The sequence below is a fragment of the Tribolium madens genome, unplaced genomic scaffold (assembly GCF_015345945.1).
Source record: "Tribolium madens isolate multiple individuals breed KSU strain unplaced genomic scaffold, Tmad_KSU_1.1 Scaffold_19;HRSCAF=116;Tcas5.2_LG9, whole genome shotgun sequence".
Taxonomy (NCBI): domain Eukaryota; kingdom Metazoa; phylum Arthropoda; class Insecta; order Coleoptera; family Tenebrionidae; genus Tribolium; species Tribolium madens.
This window is the reverse complement of record NW_025400983.1, coordinates 5,049,127-5,070,830: the sequence shown is the minus strand read 5'-3', so window position 1 is coordinate 5,070,830 and position 21,704 is coordinate 5,049,127. Positions and strand designations below refer to the sequence as shown.

At 29.6% G+C, this 21,704-nt stretch overlaps 2 protein-coding genes across 2 annotated transcripts in view; one reads left to right on the top strand and one right to left on the bottom strand.

The window, feature by feature from the left end:
* The window catches only part of LOC123012640 (BMP-binding endothelial regulator protein-like), a 59,874-nt gene extending 48,110 nt beyond the window's left edge, over positions 1 to 11,764 (top strand). Inside the window, exons 4-8 of the mRNA XM_044410687.1 lie at positions 1,324 to 1,423; positions 1,478 to 1,654; positions 5,130 to 5,566; positions 5,621 to 5,777; positions 9,047 to 11,764. Coding sequence (XP_044266622.1) covers positions 1,324 to 1,423; positions 1,478 to 1,654; positions 5,130 to 5,566; positions 5,621 to 5,777; positions 9,047 to 9,981 — 1,806 coding nt within the window. The 3' untranslated portion in view covers positions 9,982 to 11,764. The remainder of the gene's footprint in view (positions 1 to 1,323; positions 1,424 to 1,477; positions 1,655 to 5,129; positions 5,567 to 5,620; positions 5,778 to 9,046) is intronic.
* Positions 11,765 to 18,633: 6,869 nt separating this feature from the next.
* The window catches only part of LOC123015185 (heparan sulfate glucosamine 3-O-sulfotransferase 5), a 57,807-nt gene continuing 54,736 nt past the window's right edge, over positions 18,634 to 21,704 (bottom strand). The window contains exon 4 of the mRNA XM_044414788.1: positions 18,634 to 19,537. Within this exon, the coding sequence (XP_044270723.1) occupies positions 18,974 to 19,537 (564 nt within the window). The 3' untranslated portion in view covers positions 18,634 to 18,973. The remainder of the gene's footprint in view (positions 19,538 to 21,704) is intronic.

Here is a 21,704-nt window from a genome sequence, read left to right as displayed (position 1 = left end):
TTTTAGGTTTTTTGTGAGATTTTGCTAAAACAAATCGAAAAATTACTAAATTAAGTCGATTGTAATATCATTTTTGTGTTTTTTGTTTGTTTTAACGCGTTGTTCAGCTGGAAACGCAATATTTTACAAAATTTCATAATAAACGAAGTATGCTAGAATTTTATTTATAAGGATAATTTGTGTAATGTTATTTTTGGGAGCTTAAATTTATAAGTTTATCACAGTGGGTCAAAGATGGTGTTATTTTGGTTTTGTTTTAAATGTTTCAGCAATTTTAAGTTGAATTGAATGAATATTTTCTATAGATTTTGCTGAAACTGCTGAAAAATTACTAAATTAGATCAAATTTAATATTATTTTAGTTAGTTTCGCTCTGTTCAGTTCGTTTATCTTCCAAAACATGCTTAAAAAATTACAAAAAAAGCACAATTGGTGTTATTTTGCTTGTTTTATTTGCTTTAACTGTCTTTTGAACAAAATTATTTTTATTTATTATTTTTCTTTTTTTAATTTTTTAAACACGTTTTTGCTCTAAAGTCATATTTTTTTTGCGAGTTTTTGTTAAAACAAACCGAGAAACCACTAAATTAAGTCGAAAATTATTTAATTTTGATATTTTTGAAGCGTTTAAGTGTGTTGTTTAGTCAGAAACGCAATTATTAAAAGAATTGATTAAAACGACTCGCAAATTTACAAAATGGACTTAAAAAGGGTGTTACTTTTGTCTTTTTCGAGCGTTAAGCACTTTTTTTTTAGATGAAAACAATTTTTTTTGAAAGATTTTGCTAAAACTGCTGAAAAATTCTTAAATCAATCAGATCAAAGTTAATGTTATTTTAGTTTGTTTTGCTCTATTCAGTTCGTTTTTGAACCAGAGATCTTTATATTTTGCATTTTTTTTAAATACGGTTAAAAATTACAAAATTTTTTCGAAATTGATGTTATTGTGTTATAATAAGCCAAAAAAAACCACAAAATATGATTAAGAGTATTGTTATTTTTTTGTTTTGCAATCTTTTGAGTGGGTTTTTAATCTGAAATCTGAAACAAACAGCAAAATCAAAAAATTAGGTCGAAAATTAAATTGTTTGCAATCATTTTAGCACGTTTTTCAGTCAGAAAAGCAATTATTTTGCAAGATTTCGTTGAAAATTCATTGTAAGTTTAGCAAAGTAAGGTAAAAATCATGTTTTTTCATTTTTCGATTGTTTCCAAAATGATCAAGAAAGGCTTCAAATTTGAGCAAAAACTGGGAATTTTAACTTAAAAAAAGCTAAATAATGAATGACAATGTCTTTATTTTGACGCTTGTTTTATTTTCAGAACGGCCTCGTGGAGTGTAAACGCGAATATTGCCCTCCAACCGAGGGCTGCCACATGTTGGTTGAGAAAACCGAGGATGGATGTTGCCGCAAGTGCAAAGGTGCTCGAAACTCCCCAATTTGCTCAAACTTGCTGAAACTGTAAATATTTTCAGGATGTATCTACAACCAAGTACATCACTCAAGTCACACGGAATGGACTGATCCTGATAACCCTTGCAAAGTCCTGCGGTGCGAAGCCGGGATTATCACAGTATCGGATTTGCAATGCTACACCCCTTGTGTTAATCCTTTGCCACCGGAGCCCGGAAAATGCTGCAGGACTTGTCCGGGTAATGAGGCTATAGAGTTGACTGCTCGCTAACGAACGGTTTGTTGCAACTCGGGAGGAGTCAACACAATCATTTTTTATACCAATTTGTTGTTACCAATTACGAAATGGTTTTGTTCTGTGTTCGAGTTTGAGTTTAAACCAAATCTCCCTGTACCTAACGAAGTTGTTAAGAGACTTGTTCGGTGAATAACCAATTAAAGTCTTTTCAACGATTCAAAGAACTTGATCATTTGTGACGACACTCCGTGAGGAGTGAGTGAGGGGTTTATTAATTTTTTGAAATGAAGTAATTTCAACTCTTTTGAAATTAAAAAATTTTAATACATCGTTCACCTATAATTTTTTTTATTAATACCATCACGAAATAGTTAATACTTTTATTGGTATTTATTTTTATTTATTTATTTATTTCTATTTTTTATTTTTTATATCACACGGAATAATGTTTGGGTAAATACATATAATGTGTTAGTTTGCAAAATAGTCAGAAAATTATTTAAAATTTTGTAAGTACTACATTTTTATTTTTTACACAAAGAGATTTGGAAAATTATTTTTTCATAATTTTTCAATAATTTTCAATTTTGTAAATATTTTTATAAATTATTCGTAATAACGACTACTATACCAGGTGAATAAAAARTATGGAACYAAAMGTTTTTTGCTWAAACTATTTATTTTTWSAMRAAAMTAAKTGATGAATGATAAAGTAATATAAAAATGTGATGTTTTATAAAGAATAAAATTTTTCGAATTTTTGTTTTGTTTTTGAGTTTTGGCAATGGCAACCTACTATAAAACCATTTTTCTCATGAAAGTTATGATCTAACTTACTATCTACCTTACTATCTAACTTACTACCTACCTTAGATTTATTTATTTTTTTTTCAAAAAAAAAATGTACATAAATTGTAATTTTGACAAAAAAGTCAAAACTCAAAAACGAAACAAAACTTCGTGATCACATTTTTTGTACTACTTTAATTTATATTAATTATTATTTCCTGGAGGCAAATGATTTAACAGAAAATCACTTAGTTCAACAAAAAATTAAAAATTAAATTTTGATTTTTTAATTTTTAATAAACTTTTTTATTCTTCAGTTTGACTCTCCTAACGAAAACTATAGTAACTCATAAAAATTGTTTTTTGAGTGATGGCTCATGTAGGGCCCAAAATACAAAAACAATGAGAAAAATGTTTTTGAATAAATAATGTTATCACCAAAATTTAGACCCTCAGTAATAATTAGGTCAAAAATGGTATTTTTGTCTTAAGCAAGTTTGTGGGATAAGAACAATTTTTTTCGAAAAATTTTGTTAAAACTCACTGAAGAAGTCGGAATTAATATTATTTTAGTTTTATTACTCTGTTTAGTTTATTTATTTTGCAAAAACACATCTAAAAATCTAAAAATTTTTAAGAAAAATTTACTTAAAAAAGCCGAAAACCTACAAAATTTGGTCAAAAATAATGCTATTTTTACTTTTTTCAGTCTTTCAAGCACGTTTTGCTCAAAAATTCTAATTTTTTTGTGAGATTTTTCTAAAACAAACCGAAAAATCACTAAATTAAGTAGATTGTAATATTATTTTTGTATTTTTCGATCGGTTTAGCGCGTGACTTAGATGGAAACGCAATATTTTGCAAAATTTTGGTTAAGACGACCCATAAATTTACCAAATTGGGTCAAAATTGGTGTTATTTTTGTTTTTTTTTCGAATGTTTGAGCAATTTTGAGATGAATTGATTTGATAGATGTTGCTGAAACTGCTGAAAAAATACTAAATCAGTTCAAAATTAATATTATTTTAGTTTGTTTCGCTATGTTCAGATTTTTTACTTAGCAAAACACATCTAAAAATACCAAAAATTAATTGAAATTGATGTTATTTTGTTTACAGTTTTCAATAATATTAAACAGTTTCTTGATTTTTTATTAATACTCAAAGATTCAATGCAATTTTTCTCGAAACTGTAATTTTTGAGTTACTATAATTTTCGTTGGGAGAGTCGAATTTAATTTAATTTTTTTGCTACATACAGGGCTGGTAAAGTGAGTTGACCTTTAAATGTTAAAATTTAAAAAAATGAATATAGGAAATTAATGCTAATCTAGTGCATCACCTGATATTATTTTCAACTATACATTGTGTTCTAAAAATAAGTTACAATATGAGCTTTGTTTTTTTTTTTTAATGAAACTATAATTTTTTTGGCACATTTGGATGTAGCTTTTTATTAGGTACGTTGTTTCTAAGTTAAACTTTTATTGATTTTGCGTAGTTTTTGAAATAAGTTACTCTTTTTGCCATAAACATCTCTTTCTTTAAAAAAATATTACACAAAAATTAAGACAGCTAGAATTTTTTTAATATAAAAAAGGAAGCAGTTTTTCACAAGCTAATCCAATAACTTACTAAATTGAAAAGGAACACCTCTATTTATTTTGTTTTTGTATTAAATTATCTTTCCAAAAACATTTAGTTTTAAGTGTCTACAATTGATAACTAAAAACATATTTAACATTAAACATTAAAAGTTATTTATTATATCTACAAGACGATAAAGAGATTGTTTATCTATGAGTGAAAAAGTTAAGTTTACAAACGAGTGGACTTATTTCACGAGTAGATAAACAATCTTTATCGTTTTTTTTTTCTATAGCAGGACTTAAAGTTTAAGAGAAAAAATAGGATTTCAAAAAAAATTACAATTTTTAGCATTTTTTAAGACGAAACGTTAGACTATTTTTAACAGATTTAAAGCAAGTTTAAGCCTTGTTGACTTTAATTTGAAGAATAAAATGTTGTATTCAACTCGTTTGAGTGTAAATCGGACGCTTTATTCCACCTCGTGTGTGATAAAATTTGTAAATTTAAATGGATAAAATAAGTTAAAATATTTTATTTACCCTTGCGGTTAAAGTGCTACTTTATCTACTTAAAAGAGTTGATAAGGAAATAGTTTAACATTTGCTATAGAAAAAAAAATTTAACTATTATTTCAGTATAGCCAAATAGTGAAAAGTTGCATAAGAGATTAAAGAAATATCACTTACGAATCACATTTCATTCATTCTTTTAAAAAAATCATTCTTTTAAAAGTTTATGTTTGTAGGTAGACAATTTAACAATCTATTAGATGTAAATACAAATAATTGGGTGTTTTATTTAACTTTTAACCAACTTTAACAATTTTTTATTTTTTCAAACACAATACAGTAAGAAAACTCTTACATCCTTAAAATTTGTACTTTCTTCTTTACAGTAGTAAAGTTTTAGTTTTTGTATATTAAATTAAAAAAAAAACAACTTGTATCAAAAACTGCGTCAAAAACATTGCAATAAAAAGCTACATTCAATAACGTATGGTGTTTCGTTAAAAAAGACACTAATTTCATAAATTTGTATTGTATATTATTTTTGGAACACGCTGTATAGTTGTATAACTTTGTGATAATTTTTTATTAGAATGTAAGATAAACGGCCAGGAGGCCACCGACGACCGCGACGTGATCTCGGACGACCCCTGTTTGAAGTGTCGCTGCCACAAGGGCCGAATGACATGTGCGAAGAAAGCCTGTCCTGTCCTCCAATGCTCCCCCACAAGCCAGGTGTACCCCCCTGGCGAGTGTTGTCCCGTCTGCCGCGGCACCCGCGTCCTCATGAACGTCCCGAAGAGCTGCAGAGTGCAAACCTCTTTCATCTGGGAGGACCACAAGTTCAACATCGACAAATGCACAAACTGCACTTGCATCAACGAGACTTCGATCTGTCAACGCGCAGCATGTCCGGTGTTAGACTGCGCACCGGATCTGCAGAAGTCGGTCCCCGGAAGCTGCTGCAAGCAATGCATCATCCCGCAAGAGGTGAGGATGGAGTGCCGCTTTGGGGATCACTATTATGAGGCAAGTTGGTGAGGGGTGTGACGGATAAGTTTTAAATTATTATTTGCTAGGTAGGATGGCCAGTCGTGGAAACTTGATGCTTGTAGGTCGTGTAAGTGTCACAGAGGAAGGCCGAGTTGTGCCATGACGAGGTGCAATGTCACGCTGCCGTGTGCTCCGGGGACCAAGTTGGTGCATCTGCCGGGGGAGTGCTGCGATAAGTGTGTTGAAGGTGAGGGGTTGAGGGACGAGCGTAGCGAGTGGAGGCATTGTTGCTAGCAATAAATGAGTGAATATTATTAAAAAAAATACGTCAAAACGACAGAAAATGTGCAAATGACCAGAGTTACCAAAAAAAAAAAATAACCAAATCGTACTAAAACAATTCAATTTTTAGACATCCTAAAAAAATATTGTTTTATAAATTTTCTGCATTTTTGACACTTTAAAAGTTTTAGATAAAACCATAAACCATCACAAATGATTGCCAGAGATATGAAATTTATTAAAAATAAGCAAAATATGTTTGAAATTATGTACAGGCGGACCAAAAGTTACGGAAACAAGCGTTTTTTGGTTTTGGGCCAAATAGTATATTAAAAAACAAATGTTACAAACACTCTCATTGTGTTACAAATGTACAGTTTTGGCCACATAAATCTCGTACAAAATGTAATTTCAATTTTTGTTTTGTTGTAATTTATACTTTAATTTGTCAAAGTGAAGTTTATTAATTATTTTTGAGAAAATAATTTATAACAGTCAGTATGACAAGAAAACTTTCGCAAGCTGATAAAAAACGAATTACAGCAAAATTAGAAAAACAGCAGAAGAATTGCACATAAATAAAGCTTCTGTAATGAACATGAAGAAACGGTGGCAAAATAAAGGAACCATAATCCGAAAACAAGGGAGAGGCTTGACCAGAATTTCTTTTAGAGAAAAATCTCAATAAAATTTGATCTTTTGATTTACGCAAGTTCATGTTTTTTATATCAAAGTTTGTTGTACAACAAACATTGTTGGAAAAATTTGACGTGATGTCAAAATGAAGTTGTACGAGATTTATGTGGCCAAAACCTTACGACTATCAAAATGAGAGGTTGTAACACACATTTTTAATGCTATTCTTTCTATTGAGCACTTTTTAAATTTAATTTATTATTATATTTGACAGTTAAAATTTTTGACATTTGACGTATGCGGTTTTCAAATTGCATTAGTTTCGGTAAAATACGTGGAATTGCAACAATTTCTCCCTTAAAAGCAACAGTCTATGGCCAGTGATGACCAAAATATTGCACAAAATGTCGCCAGAAAACAGTGTCACAAAATTACATTTTGTGCAACTATTTTCATTTACACAAAATGCTTATTATAGCACCGAAATAGAAAAAAATATTTAAAACTCACTAACAAAGGTTTCAATGAAACTTTAGGGAATTTTTTCATGTTTCGAAACTAAAAATATTTTGTATTACCCAGGAACAGCATGTGAACAAATCACTAAAATTACCAAAAAAGCACTTTTTTCAACTTTTTTAAAAACAAATACACAGAGCATAAAACTTTATTATTTAATTTAAATGATAATTTTTTTATAAATCAATCACTTTCTGGATTTTTGAAATCTTAACATGTTCATTCAAATTCATTACAAATCATCAAAAAAATATTTAAAAATACATACAGGGGGGGCAAAATGTTTGTTTTTGTTAAATTATTTGCTGTTAGAAGAAATAAAAAAAATGTGATCGTTTTATTGAAAATAAAATATTTGCTACTTTATTTTTGTTTTGTTTGCATTTTGTCTTTCAAATGGCATATTACCAGGAATTTTTTCGTAAAATTTTTTTTTGATTGTAGTTCTTAAATCAATTGTCGAAAAAAATATTATAGGTAATAGTTATTTAAAACAGTAAAAAAAATTATTGAACTCAAAAATACAAAAACGATCATTCTTTAGTACCTACATACTTTATCGTTCAACAAGTTTTCTATTTTAGATAGTAAATAAGCAAAAAACATTTGGTTTTATAATTTTGCTTATCCTGTAGGTATATTGAAACACTCTATTTGTAAACACTTCAAAATAGTTGTAATTTTGAACTAAAAATTAACAACAATAAAAAAGTTTTTGTATTGAAAATAAATATTACATGATAGTACTTAAATTTTTAAATAATTTGAGCACTTGGAAATACAAGAAAATACAAAAAATATAATCACTAAAAGAACATTTAAAAATTTTAGGTTAAGTAAATTATTTTATTCTTTGACACTGTCAAAATTTACGGTTTTTCTCCTGTGTGAGGAAGTTTTGACAACTGTTTGGCATTTCTCAATACGAAACGTCAAATTATTTTTAACAGATTTAAAGCAAGCTTAAGCTTTGTTGAGTCTAATTCGAAGAATAAAATGTTGTATTCAACTCGTTACAATCGTGGTTTAAAAATCCACTCGGTTAAATAAAGCGTCCGATTTACACTCAAACTCGTCGAATAAATAACTATTATTTTAATTTTTTTATTATAAATTTTTAATAAAGATAACATAGTATTTTATATTTTTGAGTAGTTTTCGAGCTGTTTTGTAAAAAATTCTATCTAGAGCAAGTTAATTAAGCACAGGAAAAAATATTTAAATGCAACAAAAAATGAATAATAATTTGAATTTTAAATAAAATCTCATTTGACATCCCAAAAAAAAATCGTGGAAAATGATGAATCATACTAAAAATTGGACACATAAAATTATTGTTTTTGTAAAACCGCTAAAAAAGTTTGAAATCTAATAAAAATTTCTAAAAATAAGGTCTAAAATACTCCAAACTGTAGCCACTCTAAGTGGATTTTATCTCTAATTAATTATTGGAAGTGGTGGTTTTAAAAATCATCAAAAACGTTTTTTTTATAATACCTACTTTTTAAGATAAAACCAATTTTTAGATACTTCAATAACAATTTTACTTCTGTACTTCTGTATAAAACACTCTCACTCTTAACACAACATATTTTTTTTACAAAAAGCAATATATCAAAATTTTGTTAGAAATCCCCAACTCTCACTAAAATAACTTTTATTCTTCGACACTGTCAAAATTTACGGTTTTTCTCCCTTGTAAGGAAGTTTTGACAACTGTTTGGCATTTCTCAATACAAAACTTCAAATTATTTTTAACAGATTTAAAGCAAGTTTAAACCTTGTTGACTCTAATTCGAAGAATAAAATGTTGTATTCCACTCGTTTGAGTGTAAATCGGACGCTTTATTCCACCTCGTGGATGGTAAACCACTCGTTACACTCGTGGTTTAAAAATCCACTCGGTCAAATAAAGAGTCCGATTTACACTCAAACTCGTCGAATAAATAACTATTACACCTAAGAATTTGATTAAATTTAATTTTTTATGAGACTAATTTTTTAAATTTGGAATGTAAAACGATTGTTTCTTGTGTGCATTTTACTACTTAATTTTAATTCTTTATTATTTTATTTCAGTTGAGGGCGTGTGCATGGTGTTCGGCGACCCCCACTACAAAACCTTCGACGGCAAGATCTACACCTTCCAGGGCATCGGCAAATACCTCCTGGTCTCCGACACGAAAACCCAGAGCTTCTCAATCCGCGTCGCCAACGACTTCTTCAACAAAACCTTCAAGAACGCAATCATAACAAAACGCGTGGCAATCCGCTACGAAGACTTCCGCTTCAACCTCCAACAAAAAGGCCGCGTCAAGCTCAACCGCAAGAAACTAACCCTCCCTTACAAGAAAGAGGGCAAAGTGAGCATCGAGAAGCGCAACGGAAACGTCGAAGTGACCTTCCAAAACGGCGTGAAAATCTTCTGGAACGGCAAAAGCTTCCTCGAGGTGACCGTCCCCGCCGTCTTCAAGAACAAACTCTCCGGCCTTTGCGGTAACTTCAACGGCAACGTCCAAGACGAGTTCAAAACGCGGAAAGGCCACGTCTTCAAAGACAGCGAGGTGTTGGCCTTCGGGGCCGCCTGGTGCGCCGGCTCGCGGGCCTCCTGCATGTCCTCGCATAGGAGCAGCAGACAGCTGGCCCGGATGTCGGTTTGCACCAACCACCAGAAGAACCAGAAGAATCGCTGCAAGTATCTCAACAAGTCGGAGTTTTTCGGCGAATGCGAGTCCAAACTGAACTACTTCAAGTACTACAAGACGTGCAAGATGGACATGTGCAAGTGCCCCACTGGGAGATGCTACTGTGATAGTCTGATGGCCTATGCCCGCGAATGCGAGAAATTGGGCGTGAAAGTGGCCCAAAACTGGAAGATCGACAGTCTTTGCCACGAGGAGACCACGAGGCCCAAAATGACCAGTCGGAGGCCGGTTTTCACCCACGTGGACATCGAGAGGTACAAGAGACAGAAGAATTTGACCAAGACGAGGAGTCCGATTTTGATACACTAGGGGTGCGGGGGGTCAGCTAGTCAACTTCAGTATTCGCCGGCGCTTGTAGCTAAATGTAAATAATTTCTTGAGTATTATTATTGAGTGTTTGCACTCAGCAATAGACGTCTAACTGTTATTGTACTGTACCAAAGAGAATTCATGTATTTTGCTTGAAGGTCCCATGTTTTACAATTGTTTTTCCTTAAACAATTTCTTTGTATATACGTTTTAGTATTCTAGTTAGAAACAAGATCTCCGTTGTGTAATATAGTGCGTAATTCTAATGTAAAAATTATTGTTCCTAAATGTTTTACCCACTTTAGCTTACAGTTATATTGATGGGCGCCGACTTTTCTTATTTTCAATTGGTGCATAAACAAAAAATTGATATAATTTGCAGGACTTGAGAACAAAAACAAAAGACTTGAGAAAAAAGGATTTCTTCTTTCCTGTGTTTGTTGAATTTATTGTATTTAATATTTAGAAAATTTAAAAATAATATAATTTTTTGTAAAGTACAAAAGAAGAAAATCAATAAATAACATATGCAATAAAAATTTAATGAAAATAGTACAAAGTTGCAAAATGATTCAAGTTGTTGAGTTTTAAAAAATAATACACTAGTGTTAAATTTGAAAAAAAAATCAATTTAAAAAAAATTACTTTTTGAAAAGTTGCATGAATGTTCGTAAATCTAGTGCTGAACACAGCTTGAGGGGTATCAACTTTTCGAGATTAATTTGAGTAAAAGTACGGTATGCAAAAGCTAAATAAATGGTCAGTATTGGTTTTTGATATTTTACATTTTCAATTTTTTTTTTTAATTTTTTCGAAGATCTTTTTTCAAATTTAACATGCAAAATTGTGGAAAAAGGTGAAAAAAAATGCTTTTTTCATTTTGATGAAGAGTACACAATGTTCAGAAACAATTAACTTCTTTAATTTTTTTGTAAGACTGAAAATCGGTCCGAGAAAACAGTTTAGAGCTATTGGTCGTACATTAGGCTATAAAAAAACGTAATGACACTATCAATATTCGTGAATACGCGGTAGATTTACTACAACAAAAAAAGTTCTTTTCTCTTTTCTTTAAATCAATGTTGCAAGCAATATTTTTTTTCAAAAACTCGTAAAAATTTCTTGCAGAAAATTTATTTCAGTTTTTGAAACTGTTCTTACGTTGTCTATGCGGTCATTGGTTGCTGAAATATCAATGATCAAAAACAAAAAATTTCTTTTTCATGGAAAGTCAAATATTTCAGCGATAAATGGACGTAAAGAGGACATAAAAAAATCAAATTAAAGCTGAAAAACAAGCTATTCGGCTCATGTATATTTAATTAATAAAAAATTTTCCAAGTCCGTGGACCAAAAAAAAAGAATAAAAAAATACGATGTATTTCGGGCGCTATTTCTTAGGATTACGTAATAACCGTAGCTCAAAAAAATTTTTTTTATAAGATTTCAAGACTAGAAACTTGAAGCTTTTAATCTAAATACGACCATTTTTTATCGAGGTACAATATTTCAAAAAACATCAAATTTAAGAAATTTTTTTGCTCTCTAAATTTTTTGGAATAGTATTTGTCATTTTGAAGTTTTTGAGATTATAAGAAATCTTTTTTACGAAATAAAATAGAATGACATAAACGATGAATTGGATCCCTTTTCTTGAAAGGGAAAATGGAAAAATAGAAAATTTAAGACATCTTTGACATTAAAAGTGATTTTAAAAAATGCAACGTTACTAAAAAAAGATTAGAAGAAATACGAAATTCCAAATATTTTTATATTCCAATTTTTTTTGTTCTCTAAATTTTTTGAAATAGTAAAATGTTTTGTCGTTTTGAAGTTTTCTTCAGATTGGGCTAATAAGAAATATTTTTTCACTAAAAAGCTTAATTTTGAATTAATTTTAATGGAATTTCAATGAAAAAACAAAATAGAATAACACAAACGATGAATTTGATCCATTTTCTTGACAGGGAAAATAGCAAAATAGAAAATTTAACCTATTTTGACATTAAAAGTGATTTGAAAAAATGCAACATTACAAAAAGCGGCTTAGAATAAATACGAAATTTCAAATATTCTTATATTCCAAATTTGCACCCATGTAGTCGGCGCCCATGGTTATGTTACTTGCCACGTTTTGAAATTAAGCTACCACGTGCGTAAATGCTCCATATTTATCTTAATTGGTGGGAAGTAAGAGAATATTGTACCTATTTGTGTAAGTTTGTATTGGATAAGACGTACCTCTAATATTTATTTTACCGATCTAACAGTAATTGTAGGAAATTTGCAATGTACTTTATTATTTATTATGAGAATTTTTATTGTAGTATTTTTATTTGAAACATAGTAATAAAGGACGAAACTGCTCTCATCACATTTATTTACCCACAAATACATGGATTTTAGGTAGAAATAATTTAAAAATTGACTCACATACATTTTTGAACGGTGGTATAAATTATTATTGCGTTTGATGACTTAAAACTAAGGAATCGATTCAAATATGTATGCGATTGTTCACATATAAAATTTCGTTAGCTAAAATCTCAATCGTAACAAAACAAATTTAGTTATTTTACTTATACCCCATTGTTAGTGCGTATATTTAACAGTGTTTCACCTAGTACATTTAAAAATTTAAAGAAATTAACAATGTTCTAGTTAAAGCATAGACTATTTGTTTCATGAAGATGTCGCTGAAACCTCCCGTCCATCTCAACAGTCTTCGAAGAATTTGTATACAATTTTATATTAATTTAAAGAGTCAACATCTTCATAAAATTTATAAATACTGTTTATCTTAGTGAATCAACAGGCCGTTAGCCTTTCAGTAACGGAACTGTAAAAACTACCCGCATGAAGTTCTATACATTATTTAAACACCTTTTGGAAAATAATCTCGTACTACAACACTACAACATTTAAAAAGTGACAGACTAGAGTATTAGATATAGGATATTACGAGTTAGATCGACAGATATGAAAACATTACAAGGACGTAATGACAGGGATTTTTTCAAAAGCAATCAAAAATTACAAGACTACAACTACAAATAATTTACATCAAAAATGTATCAATAAATCAATGGGTTTAGCTACATTAACTAGTGCTTCTTTTCTCAAAATAACGTTGTATAATATATACATAAAATCGATCAATCTTCATCACATTTTTGATATGTGTGTAATTTATATATTTGATATGTATTTAGCAGCCTCCTTGCATTTCACTTAAGTTTAAGCTAATGTTTGTACCCTAAGATTATGGCATATGCAGAAATTATGTGCGGGCATTGACGAACCGAACTCTTCAGTCGAACCAACAATAAAATCAAAAAATTCCCCAGATGCGATTTAGCCCAAATTCATCAACAGTTGAAGTGGATATACGTGTGAAATTAATTTATTTTTAAAATGTGTAATGCTTTGTCACTGTACCTAAAATTGGGATTCCCTGTGGGGTGCAATTAATCATAATTGTAAACTATGAGGGTTTGAAGGTGAAGTAACAATTGAATTTTGATGTCTACATCCCAATTGTGACACAAATTTATGCGAAATTAATTGATTCGCACTTTGGTTCAAAGAACATTGACATTTTGTATTTATTAACAGTTAGAAATAATGAAACGCAAACATTTTGGTTGTTTCTAATTTTTTGTTCCAACCAATTTTTGTGTTGCAAAAATTGATTTGCCTACTCACTGGCAAACTTTGGTAAAACTGGTTTCCCATTAACATTTTTAAAAAATTTTTCCGACTTGCATTTTTGCTGAATTTTGTGTTCTAACAAGAAATTCTTACCACTAGCGCACTTTTATTGATTTTCCTTCTTTGAAGAGTGATTTTTTTGATCAATTTTTTGTTCCGATTTGCTATTTTTCTTTACAACGAAGAGATTTTTTTTCTAACGAATGATTTTTGTCAGTGGCAAATTTTCACTCAAGTAATTATTCCATCACGCGACTTTCGGTTAAGAATAGATTTTTGCTGTTTTTTTACTCAATTTTTTGTTTCTATCACAAGTTTTTGCACAATTTCTTTTTCTAACGATCGATTCAACTACTGACAAATTTTTGGCAAATTTGTTATTATAATTGTTATTGACTAGCGATTTTTTTACTCAATTTTTTGTCTTTAAAGAAATTTTTCGTTCAATTTTTTGTTTGATGTTTGTGACCAGTGGAAAATTTTCACTCATTTTTTTGTTTTGAAAGACAGTTTTTTGCAACCAGAGTATTTTTCAATTTTTTTTGTTTCTACGAGAAATTTTTTACTCTTGTTCCAACGATCGATTTTTGTCACTATTCGCAAATTTGTTATTTCGACTAGCGATTTTTTGCTGAGGTTTTTATTCCAACGAGAGATATTTTACTCAATTTTTTTGTATATAAAGAAGTTTTTTGTTTATTTTTTTTTGATTTTGTATTAGTGGAAAATGTTCTTTCAATTTATTATTTCAACAAGCTATTTTTTATCCAATTTTTTGCTTAATGTTTTGTTAATTTTTTTGTTTCATGGTTCGTTTAAATAAAGACCAGTGGAGAATTTTCACTTATTTTGTTAATCCAACTAGGGATTTTTTGTTCAATAATTTGTTCCAAAAAATTATTTTTTGCTGATTTTCTTGACTCAACGAGGGATTTTTTGCACATTTTTATCTTCTAACGATCGATTTTTGTGAGTGGCAAATTTTTTTCTATGAGTTATTCCAGCAATCGACATTTTGTGACGCTTTTTGCTGTTTTTTACTCATTTTTTTGTTTCTATCGCAAGTTGTTGCTAAATTTTTTGTTCGATTTTTGTGACCAGTGGAGAATTTTAACGATTTGTTGCCTAATTTTTTGTTTCGAAGAACAAGTTTTGCAACCAAAGTTTTTTTTTCCATTTTTTTGTTTCTACCAGAAAGTTTTTACTCAATGTCTTGTTCCAACGATAGATTTTTGTTACTATTTACAAATTTTTGGTAAATTTGTTATTTCATCTAGCGATTTTTTGCTGAGGTTTTTACTCCCACGGGAGATATTTTACACAATTTTTTGGAGATAAGGAAATTTTTTGTTTAATTTTTTTTCGATTTTGTGATTAGTAGAAAATTTTCATTCAGTTTGTTATTCCAACAAGCGATTTTTTATCCAGTTTTTTGTTACGAAGAACAATTTTATCTGAATTTTTTTTACGACCGAAATTTTGTTTTCAATTTTTTTGTCTACCTGAATTTTTTTGCTGAATGTTTTGTTAAATTTTCTGTCTCATGGTCCGAATTTTTTTACCAATGGGGACTTTTCACTTATTTTGTTAATGCAACTAGGGATTTTTTGTTCCAAAGAATATTTTTTTCCTGATTTTCTTGTTTCAACGAGAATGTTTTTTAATTTTTTTGTCTCCAGCTGAAATTTTTTTCAGCAATCAATTTTTGTCACTACTATCAAATTTTTGACGAATTTGTTATTCCGACTAACAATTTTTTGCTGAATTTTTGTATCTTAATTATCAATTTTTTACTGAAATTTTTGTTTAAGCTAATTCTTTTTTGTTCAATTTTTGGTTCCAAAAAAGCAATTTTGCTTTAAATACATTAGAACCAATGTTCGTGTTTACATGCGAGGCGCGTCTATTATGCAATTTCAGCAGTGTTGGTTCCAACAGCCGTTTCGGTTAATCAACGTCTTTCTATATTTAATTAAAAAAGATAATACATAACTCCTTGCGAACAAGTTAAATATGAGAATACAACGTAATTTTCAAGACTGAATAGTTTTGGGGTGAAGCTTGCAATAAACAGTTTTGAACGAAACGAAATTTGTGTTGGTATTTTCTCATTTACACTCACGAGTCTAACTGTCAACATGTTTGTGACATGGCAAATGTGCAATAATGTTAAACAAGAATTTTCCTAGGGTTTAAAATCTCTCCCGTTAGTGTAAATGTGGGAAAACACCAGTTTTTAACAAGTTCCAATGTGGACTACGAAATTGTAAAAGTAAATAAGGCACTGATCAATATGATCCAACTCAAAAACCGGGTCCACAATAAGCATTTGCCCTTCGAAAAAATAATCAATTTTCTATAAATTATGATATGTATTTTGTGATATGTTCCGTTTCCTTTGTCTTGAACTATGAATTGAGCAATAATTGTGCACACTTTGTGCTCTCCTCGGCCATTGTAAATTCGAGTATAGAGCGAGAATGTTTGCAATAAGTTACCTAACTCTTGTAGACAGCAGGAAGTCGACTACTTTTAAACACTATCAGCCTCTTCCTAACAAACTTTAACGCGGAGAAAAGCTCCATCTTGTGCCGGATGATTTATAATTCAATACGCATTAAGGCCGCCTTTTTATCCCGCTAACTTTGCTTTCATCAATTGTGCTTATTAAGAAAGAAATTTTTCATTTTCGCTATGGTGGAAGTAAGCATCTTAGGCTTCCTATCGAAAAACCCTCGCACTAAAGCAACCCCATGCCAAAACCCGAAACTCCCTTACATTTTCTATTATTTTGAAGAAAATGTTCACAAATTATATCTTATTGAAATGTCTTTTAATACATACATAATAGCAAAAAATGTTCATTGCGAAAGTGGTAGAATGTTTGTTTAATTAAAGAAAAGCAATCACACTTATTTTTATTTTTTCTAATTTTATTATAAAACTATGAGTGTCTTTCCTAGAATATCTTAAAATTTCAGGATAGTCGGTTGAAAATTACCTTATTTTTTTAACCAAATGGCATTTTTATTTGTAAAATATAACAGAAAATAATAGCAAATGGAAATCAAATATTAATTTCAAATAAATTTTAATTAAATAATTTTATTTGTTCATAAATTTGAATGTTATATTTTCTGAAAAAAAAATTAATAAACAGGAGCGGGTTGTATTAAATTTTTCAAATTGCTTAGGGTTTTTTTAAAATCTTTTAGCTTTCCAAATAAAATACTATAAAAAATGTGAATCTGTATATTTTTTTCACGTAAAAACTTTATTTTATTTTTTGTAATATTTTTGGAATTAGGTTTCTTTCAATGTTCGAGTTTTGTGATCACTGAATGATTTTCAATCATTTTGTTATCGCAACAAAGGATTTTTGAAATTTTTTGTCACAAAGAGCAAGTTTGTCACGTTTTTTGTTATTTTTACTTTAATTTTTTATTTAGCTAGTGCTCAATTTCTTATTCTAACGATCAATTTATGTAACTGTTACCAAATTTTTGGTAAATTTGTTACTCTAACTAGCGATTGTGCTACTCAATTTTTTGTTCTTAAGGAGACTTTTTGCTTAATTTCAGTTTTGTAACAAATAAATTTATTTGTTCCTCAAATTTAAAAGTGTATGTTTTCAGAAAGAAAATTTAATAATAATCTATGGTAACAGATGCAAAAACAAAAAGTCCAGAGTTTTTTTTTAATTTTTCAAATAATTTACCATTTTTTTAATTTTTTTCGCTGTCACCTAAAGTACGCTAAGAAAATATAAATCTAAAGCCCAAGTTGTAAAGCTTTTTGTTTTGTAAATGTTTGTGGAACTACTGATTGTTTACTAAATTTTGTGTTTCAGTATTAGATTTTTGGGATCATTGCAGAATTTTCAGTCATTTTGTTAATCTAATAAGCGATTTTTTGTTTAATTTTTGTCACGAATAGCAATTTTTTTGGTTAATTTGTTGTTTATTAGATATTTTTGTTTAATTTTTTATTCATCTAGTGATTTTTGGCTCAATTACTTGTTCTAACGATCGATTTTTGTAACTACTGCTAAATTTTTGGTGAATTTGTTATTCTGACTACCGATCTTTTACTTAATTTTTGCCCTTAAGAAAACTTTTTGCTTAATTTCAGATATTAATTTATTTTAGTTTTGTAACAAATAATTTAATTTTTTCTTTTTTTTTTTCTTTTTAACCAAAATACGTTAAAAAATGTTGATCTAAAGATTGTAATTTGTAAAAATTATTCTTAGTTTTGTGTAATGAAAAAGTATACCAATTTTTGTCAAAAAAACAGATGAAATTGATCAATAAAAGTTTAGTTTTAACATTAACAGCAATGTCCAAAAAGACAAAAAACGTAGTGTTTTATTCAAAAAATATAAGCTTGTGTTATTATTTTTGATGTAATAATTTCAACATTTCTCAAGATCACGTAAAGAAAAAATCTGAATGTTTTGTCAAATTTTTTATTTCATGGTTCGATTTTTTTGACCAGTGGAGAATTTTTACTTATTTTGTTAATCCAACTAGGGATTTTTGTTCAATATTTTGTTCTAAAGAATAATTTTTTGCTGATTTTCTTGTTTCACTTTTTTTTCTCCACCAGAAATACTAGTAATTTTTTTATGAATTTGTTATTCCGACTAACAATTTTTTGCCGAATTTCTTTGTTCTAATTTATAATTGTTTTGCTAAAATTTTTGTTTCAACTTTTGTTTTTATTCAATTTTTTGTTCCAAAAAGCAATTGTTTGTTTTATTTAAAAAATATAAGTTTGTGTTGTTATTTTTGATGTAATATTTAACATTTTTATCTCAAGACCACGTAAAGAAAATATATTTATTATGGACTTAACTAAAATAAATACAGCTTAAAGTAACACTAATTTTATAAATTATTTAAAACTAATAACTTTGTTTTGTAATTTGTGACATTCTTTAACCTGAAAGCTATTTTCGTCCTGAAATTTTAAGATTTAAAAACATGTAAAATTCTTATCTTTCAATTTAAACATTTATTTGTTAACGACAATTTTTAAGCAAATATTTTACCACGTCTGATGAACATACTTTTATGCCATTATTAGAAAAAAGTTTCGATTTGTTTGTGATTTTATTTTGTTTTATTATTTTCTTCAAAATTCTTTGTAAAAGTAAAAATAAAATTTGTCGATTTCGGCATGGAGTCGCTCCCTACTCTATGGAGCACCTAGTATTTACAAAATCGTAAGAACCTCCGACCCGGGTCTTAAATGATTATTTACATCGAAATGAACCGAATTATTCTTCGGGCCAGCCGAGATCCTCTCCAATAAGCTCGTAGAACTTTTGATTGTGCTCTCCGAAGTACCTCCTCAACTTGGCGACGACATTAGGGTCGACTCTCGGATGCTTCCGGCCCTTGGTTTCCCTCAAACACCTGTCCGACGTCTCGTTCCTCAGACAGTAAAAGCCCTTGGTCTCATTGAAGTAAAAATTATGTGTGCCTATTCTCGGTTCCAGTCCCAGAAAGCGCTCAATCTTCTGGATTTGGGGCACGGGATCCTCGATGAGGAGATCTCCGTTCACTACGAGTATTTGCTCTCGAGGGAAAACCTCCAGCCACCTGTGTAAGTAGTTATGGTAAACGGAGATGGCCAGGGGTCTATACGCCTCGTTGATGGAGCCGTTGGGGAAGAGCGATAGGCTCTCGAAGGATTTGGGGGGCGGGGTGGCTATCGTTGGGGGGGCTGTCGCTGCGTTGGCTCGGAGTTGGGTGTAATCCGATATAGCTCTGGTCACGGGCTCACGGACTATTAGCAAAAGCTTTACGCTGGCGTTCATCGCCCGGATTCGTTCCGGTACCTGGAAAACTCCGATTTATTACTTTGAGATCATTTACACCGCAAATATTTTGACTGCTGTTAACACCGATTTATTGAATGATGGCTCGGTTTGCTTTTAAATACTAGGATCGTGTCGGCTTATCTTTAGCTTTTAACTCGCTATTTGCATTTTAAAATGTACAAGTGCACGAGTGTTATCAACAGGGAATGGTAATTACATGGAAATGCACGTTTTTGTTCATTTTTAGCATCACAATGCTGCAAGCTAAGTGGTATTTTGATTATTTCGCCGTCGAAAAATAAATAAAAATCATCGCAGTACGTTACAAAAGCGATAAAGTGTATTTTAATATATTTATTATACAACAAGGCTATAAACTATAAACAACAGGCTATATTTTTTTTCATTCACAAAGTAATGATTATTATCGTTGAATAAAACTTTTTCCTTGTTATAAAAATAGTCCGAAGAAAACGTTTAAAAGCTTTTCTGGTTAAATTTTCAAGTGTTTGGGCCATTTTTTATTGAATTTTTTTGGTGTTAATGAATTAATATTCGTTTCTTGCATTTCATATTGTTCACCTTGATCGAAACACGTATCGTGTTGAAAATAAACGCTTGGTGTTTTGAGAAAGAAATGAGTTTTGATTAATCTGAAAATCAATTTTCAATCATCATTAAATATTTTCAGTACCTAATTCGGATCTTACAAGATTACACCCAAAAAGAAAATTATTAATAAAATGGGATAAAAAATATAAAAGCTGAATTTACTAAATGTGCGTCTATTTCAACTAGTAATCACACAAAGATTAGCGTTTGTCATAAAGAACGTTGTATTTTTCTGTGTGCATGTGGGTTTTTTCTGATTTTTTTCCGTTTCTTATAAAACTCGTAAATATTAATTAATTTATGTTAATTTGCTCAAGAAAAATAATAATTCGTGTTATTTTTCATGTAATTCTAAACTTCAACACTAAGTAATTTTTACAAACGGTCCCTTGAAAAATTTATTATTTTTATGAATTCTTAAATAGCAGTTTTTAAATTTAAAAAAGTACGCGAAAAAATTGCAAAAGAATAGAAATGTTTGACATGGCAATGCCGCAAAAAATGAAATGTGTCTGAAAGAATCTGAAAAAATTCACATGAACAGATAAAAAAACAGAGTTAAAAAAACTGTTTTTTGTGTGTTAGGTATTAGTTTTTGATATAAAATTGAAATATTTTTTTAGTAGAGTCAGCCTGTAGTGTGTTACATTTTAGAAACCAAAGTTATATTATGTTACATGTTTGTTTGAAAATTGCATATTTTATTAGTAAATTCCTGTATAGAAAAACAAATAAAAATTACATCAAATAAAAAAAGTCGTCTTTATCAATGTGCAAAGTTGTATGTTTCTATTGTTAATAATAAACATGCTGGAGGTATCTTCATACTTTTGCAAAAAATTTCAATATCTTGGCAATGTTGTAACCGAAAATTGAAAGCAAAATTGCACTTTATAAATAAAACTGTAGAAAAAATATAAGTTGTATTTCGAAAAAAAGTTGAAAACAGTCTATAAATAGAATAGAACTTTACAAATATTTAAAAATAATTCAATAAATTATAAAGTTACATTCTTAGTCTCAGTAGGTAATGGAGAAAGTATTCACTGACGCAACATCCATGACTCACCCTGTATAAAAAAAATGGAGTTGTACAGTTTATACAGGAAACAACGATATTTTTACTAAAATTTTGCATATAGATATAATTGGTTAGGTCCTGCTCAAGTTGGCGGCACTTTCTGTTACTTCGGAAATGGGTAGTAATTCGTTATTTCAAATAGAAGGCTACCTTTTTAGTGCTTTTTCAGATTACTCAAGTGATTTGAGAGAGTTATACTCTTTCGTTCTCGAAATATTTAGACTTTTTTGACATTATTTGGATTTGCAATTTCCTCTCCAAAAATCGATAACTCTACAATTTTTAATTTTTTATATTATTGTTTTTGGTGTTTTCATTATTGAAAAAACAGGTGTAACCGGAAGAGCCACCATTTTGAAAATATTGAACCAATTATGTTTATAAACAAAATTTTATATTAATATAATTTTTAAAACTCTCAATACTTTTAATGTGGGATTTAGCCGGAATAACCCCTCTTCATAAAGAATTTCTTCATTTTTTTTATTTTTA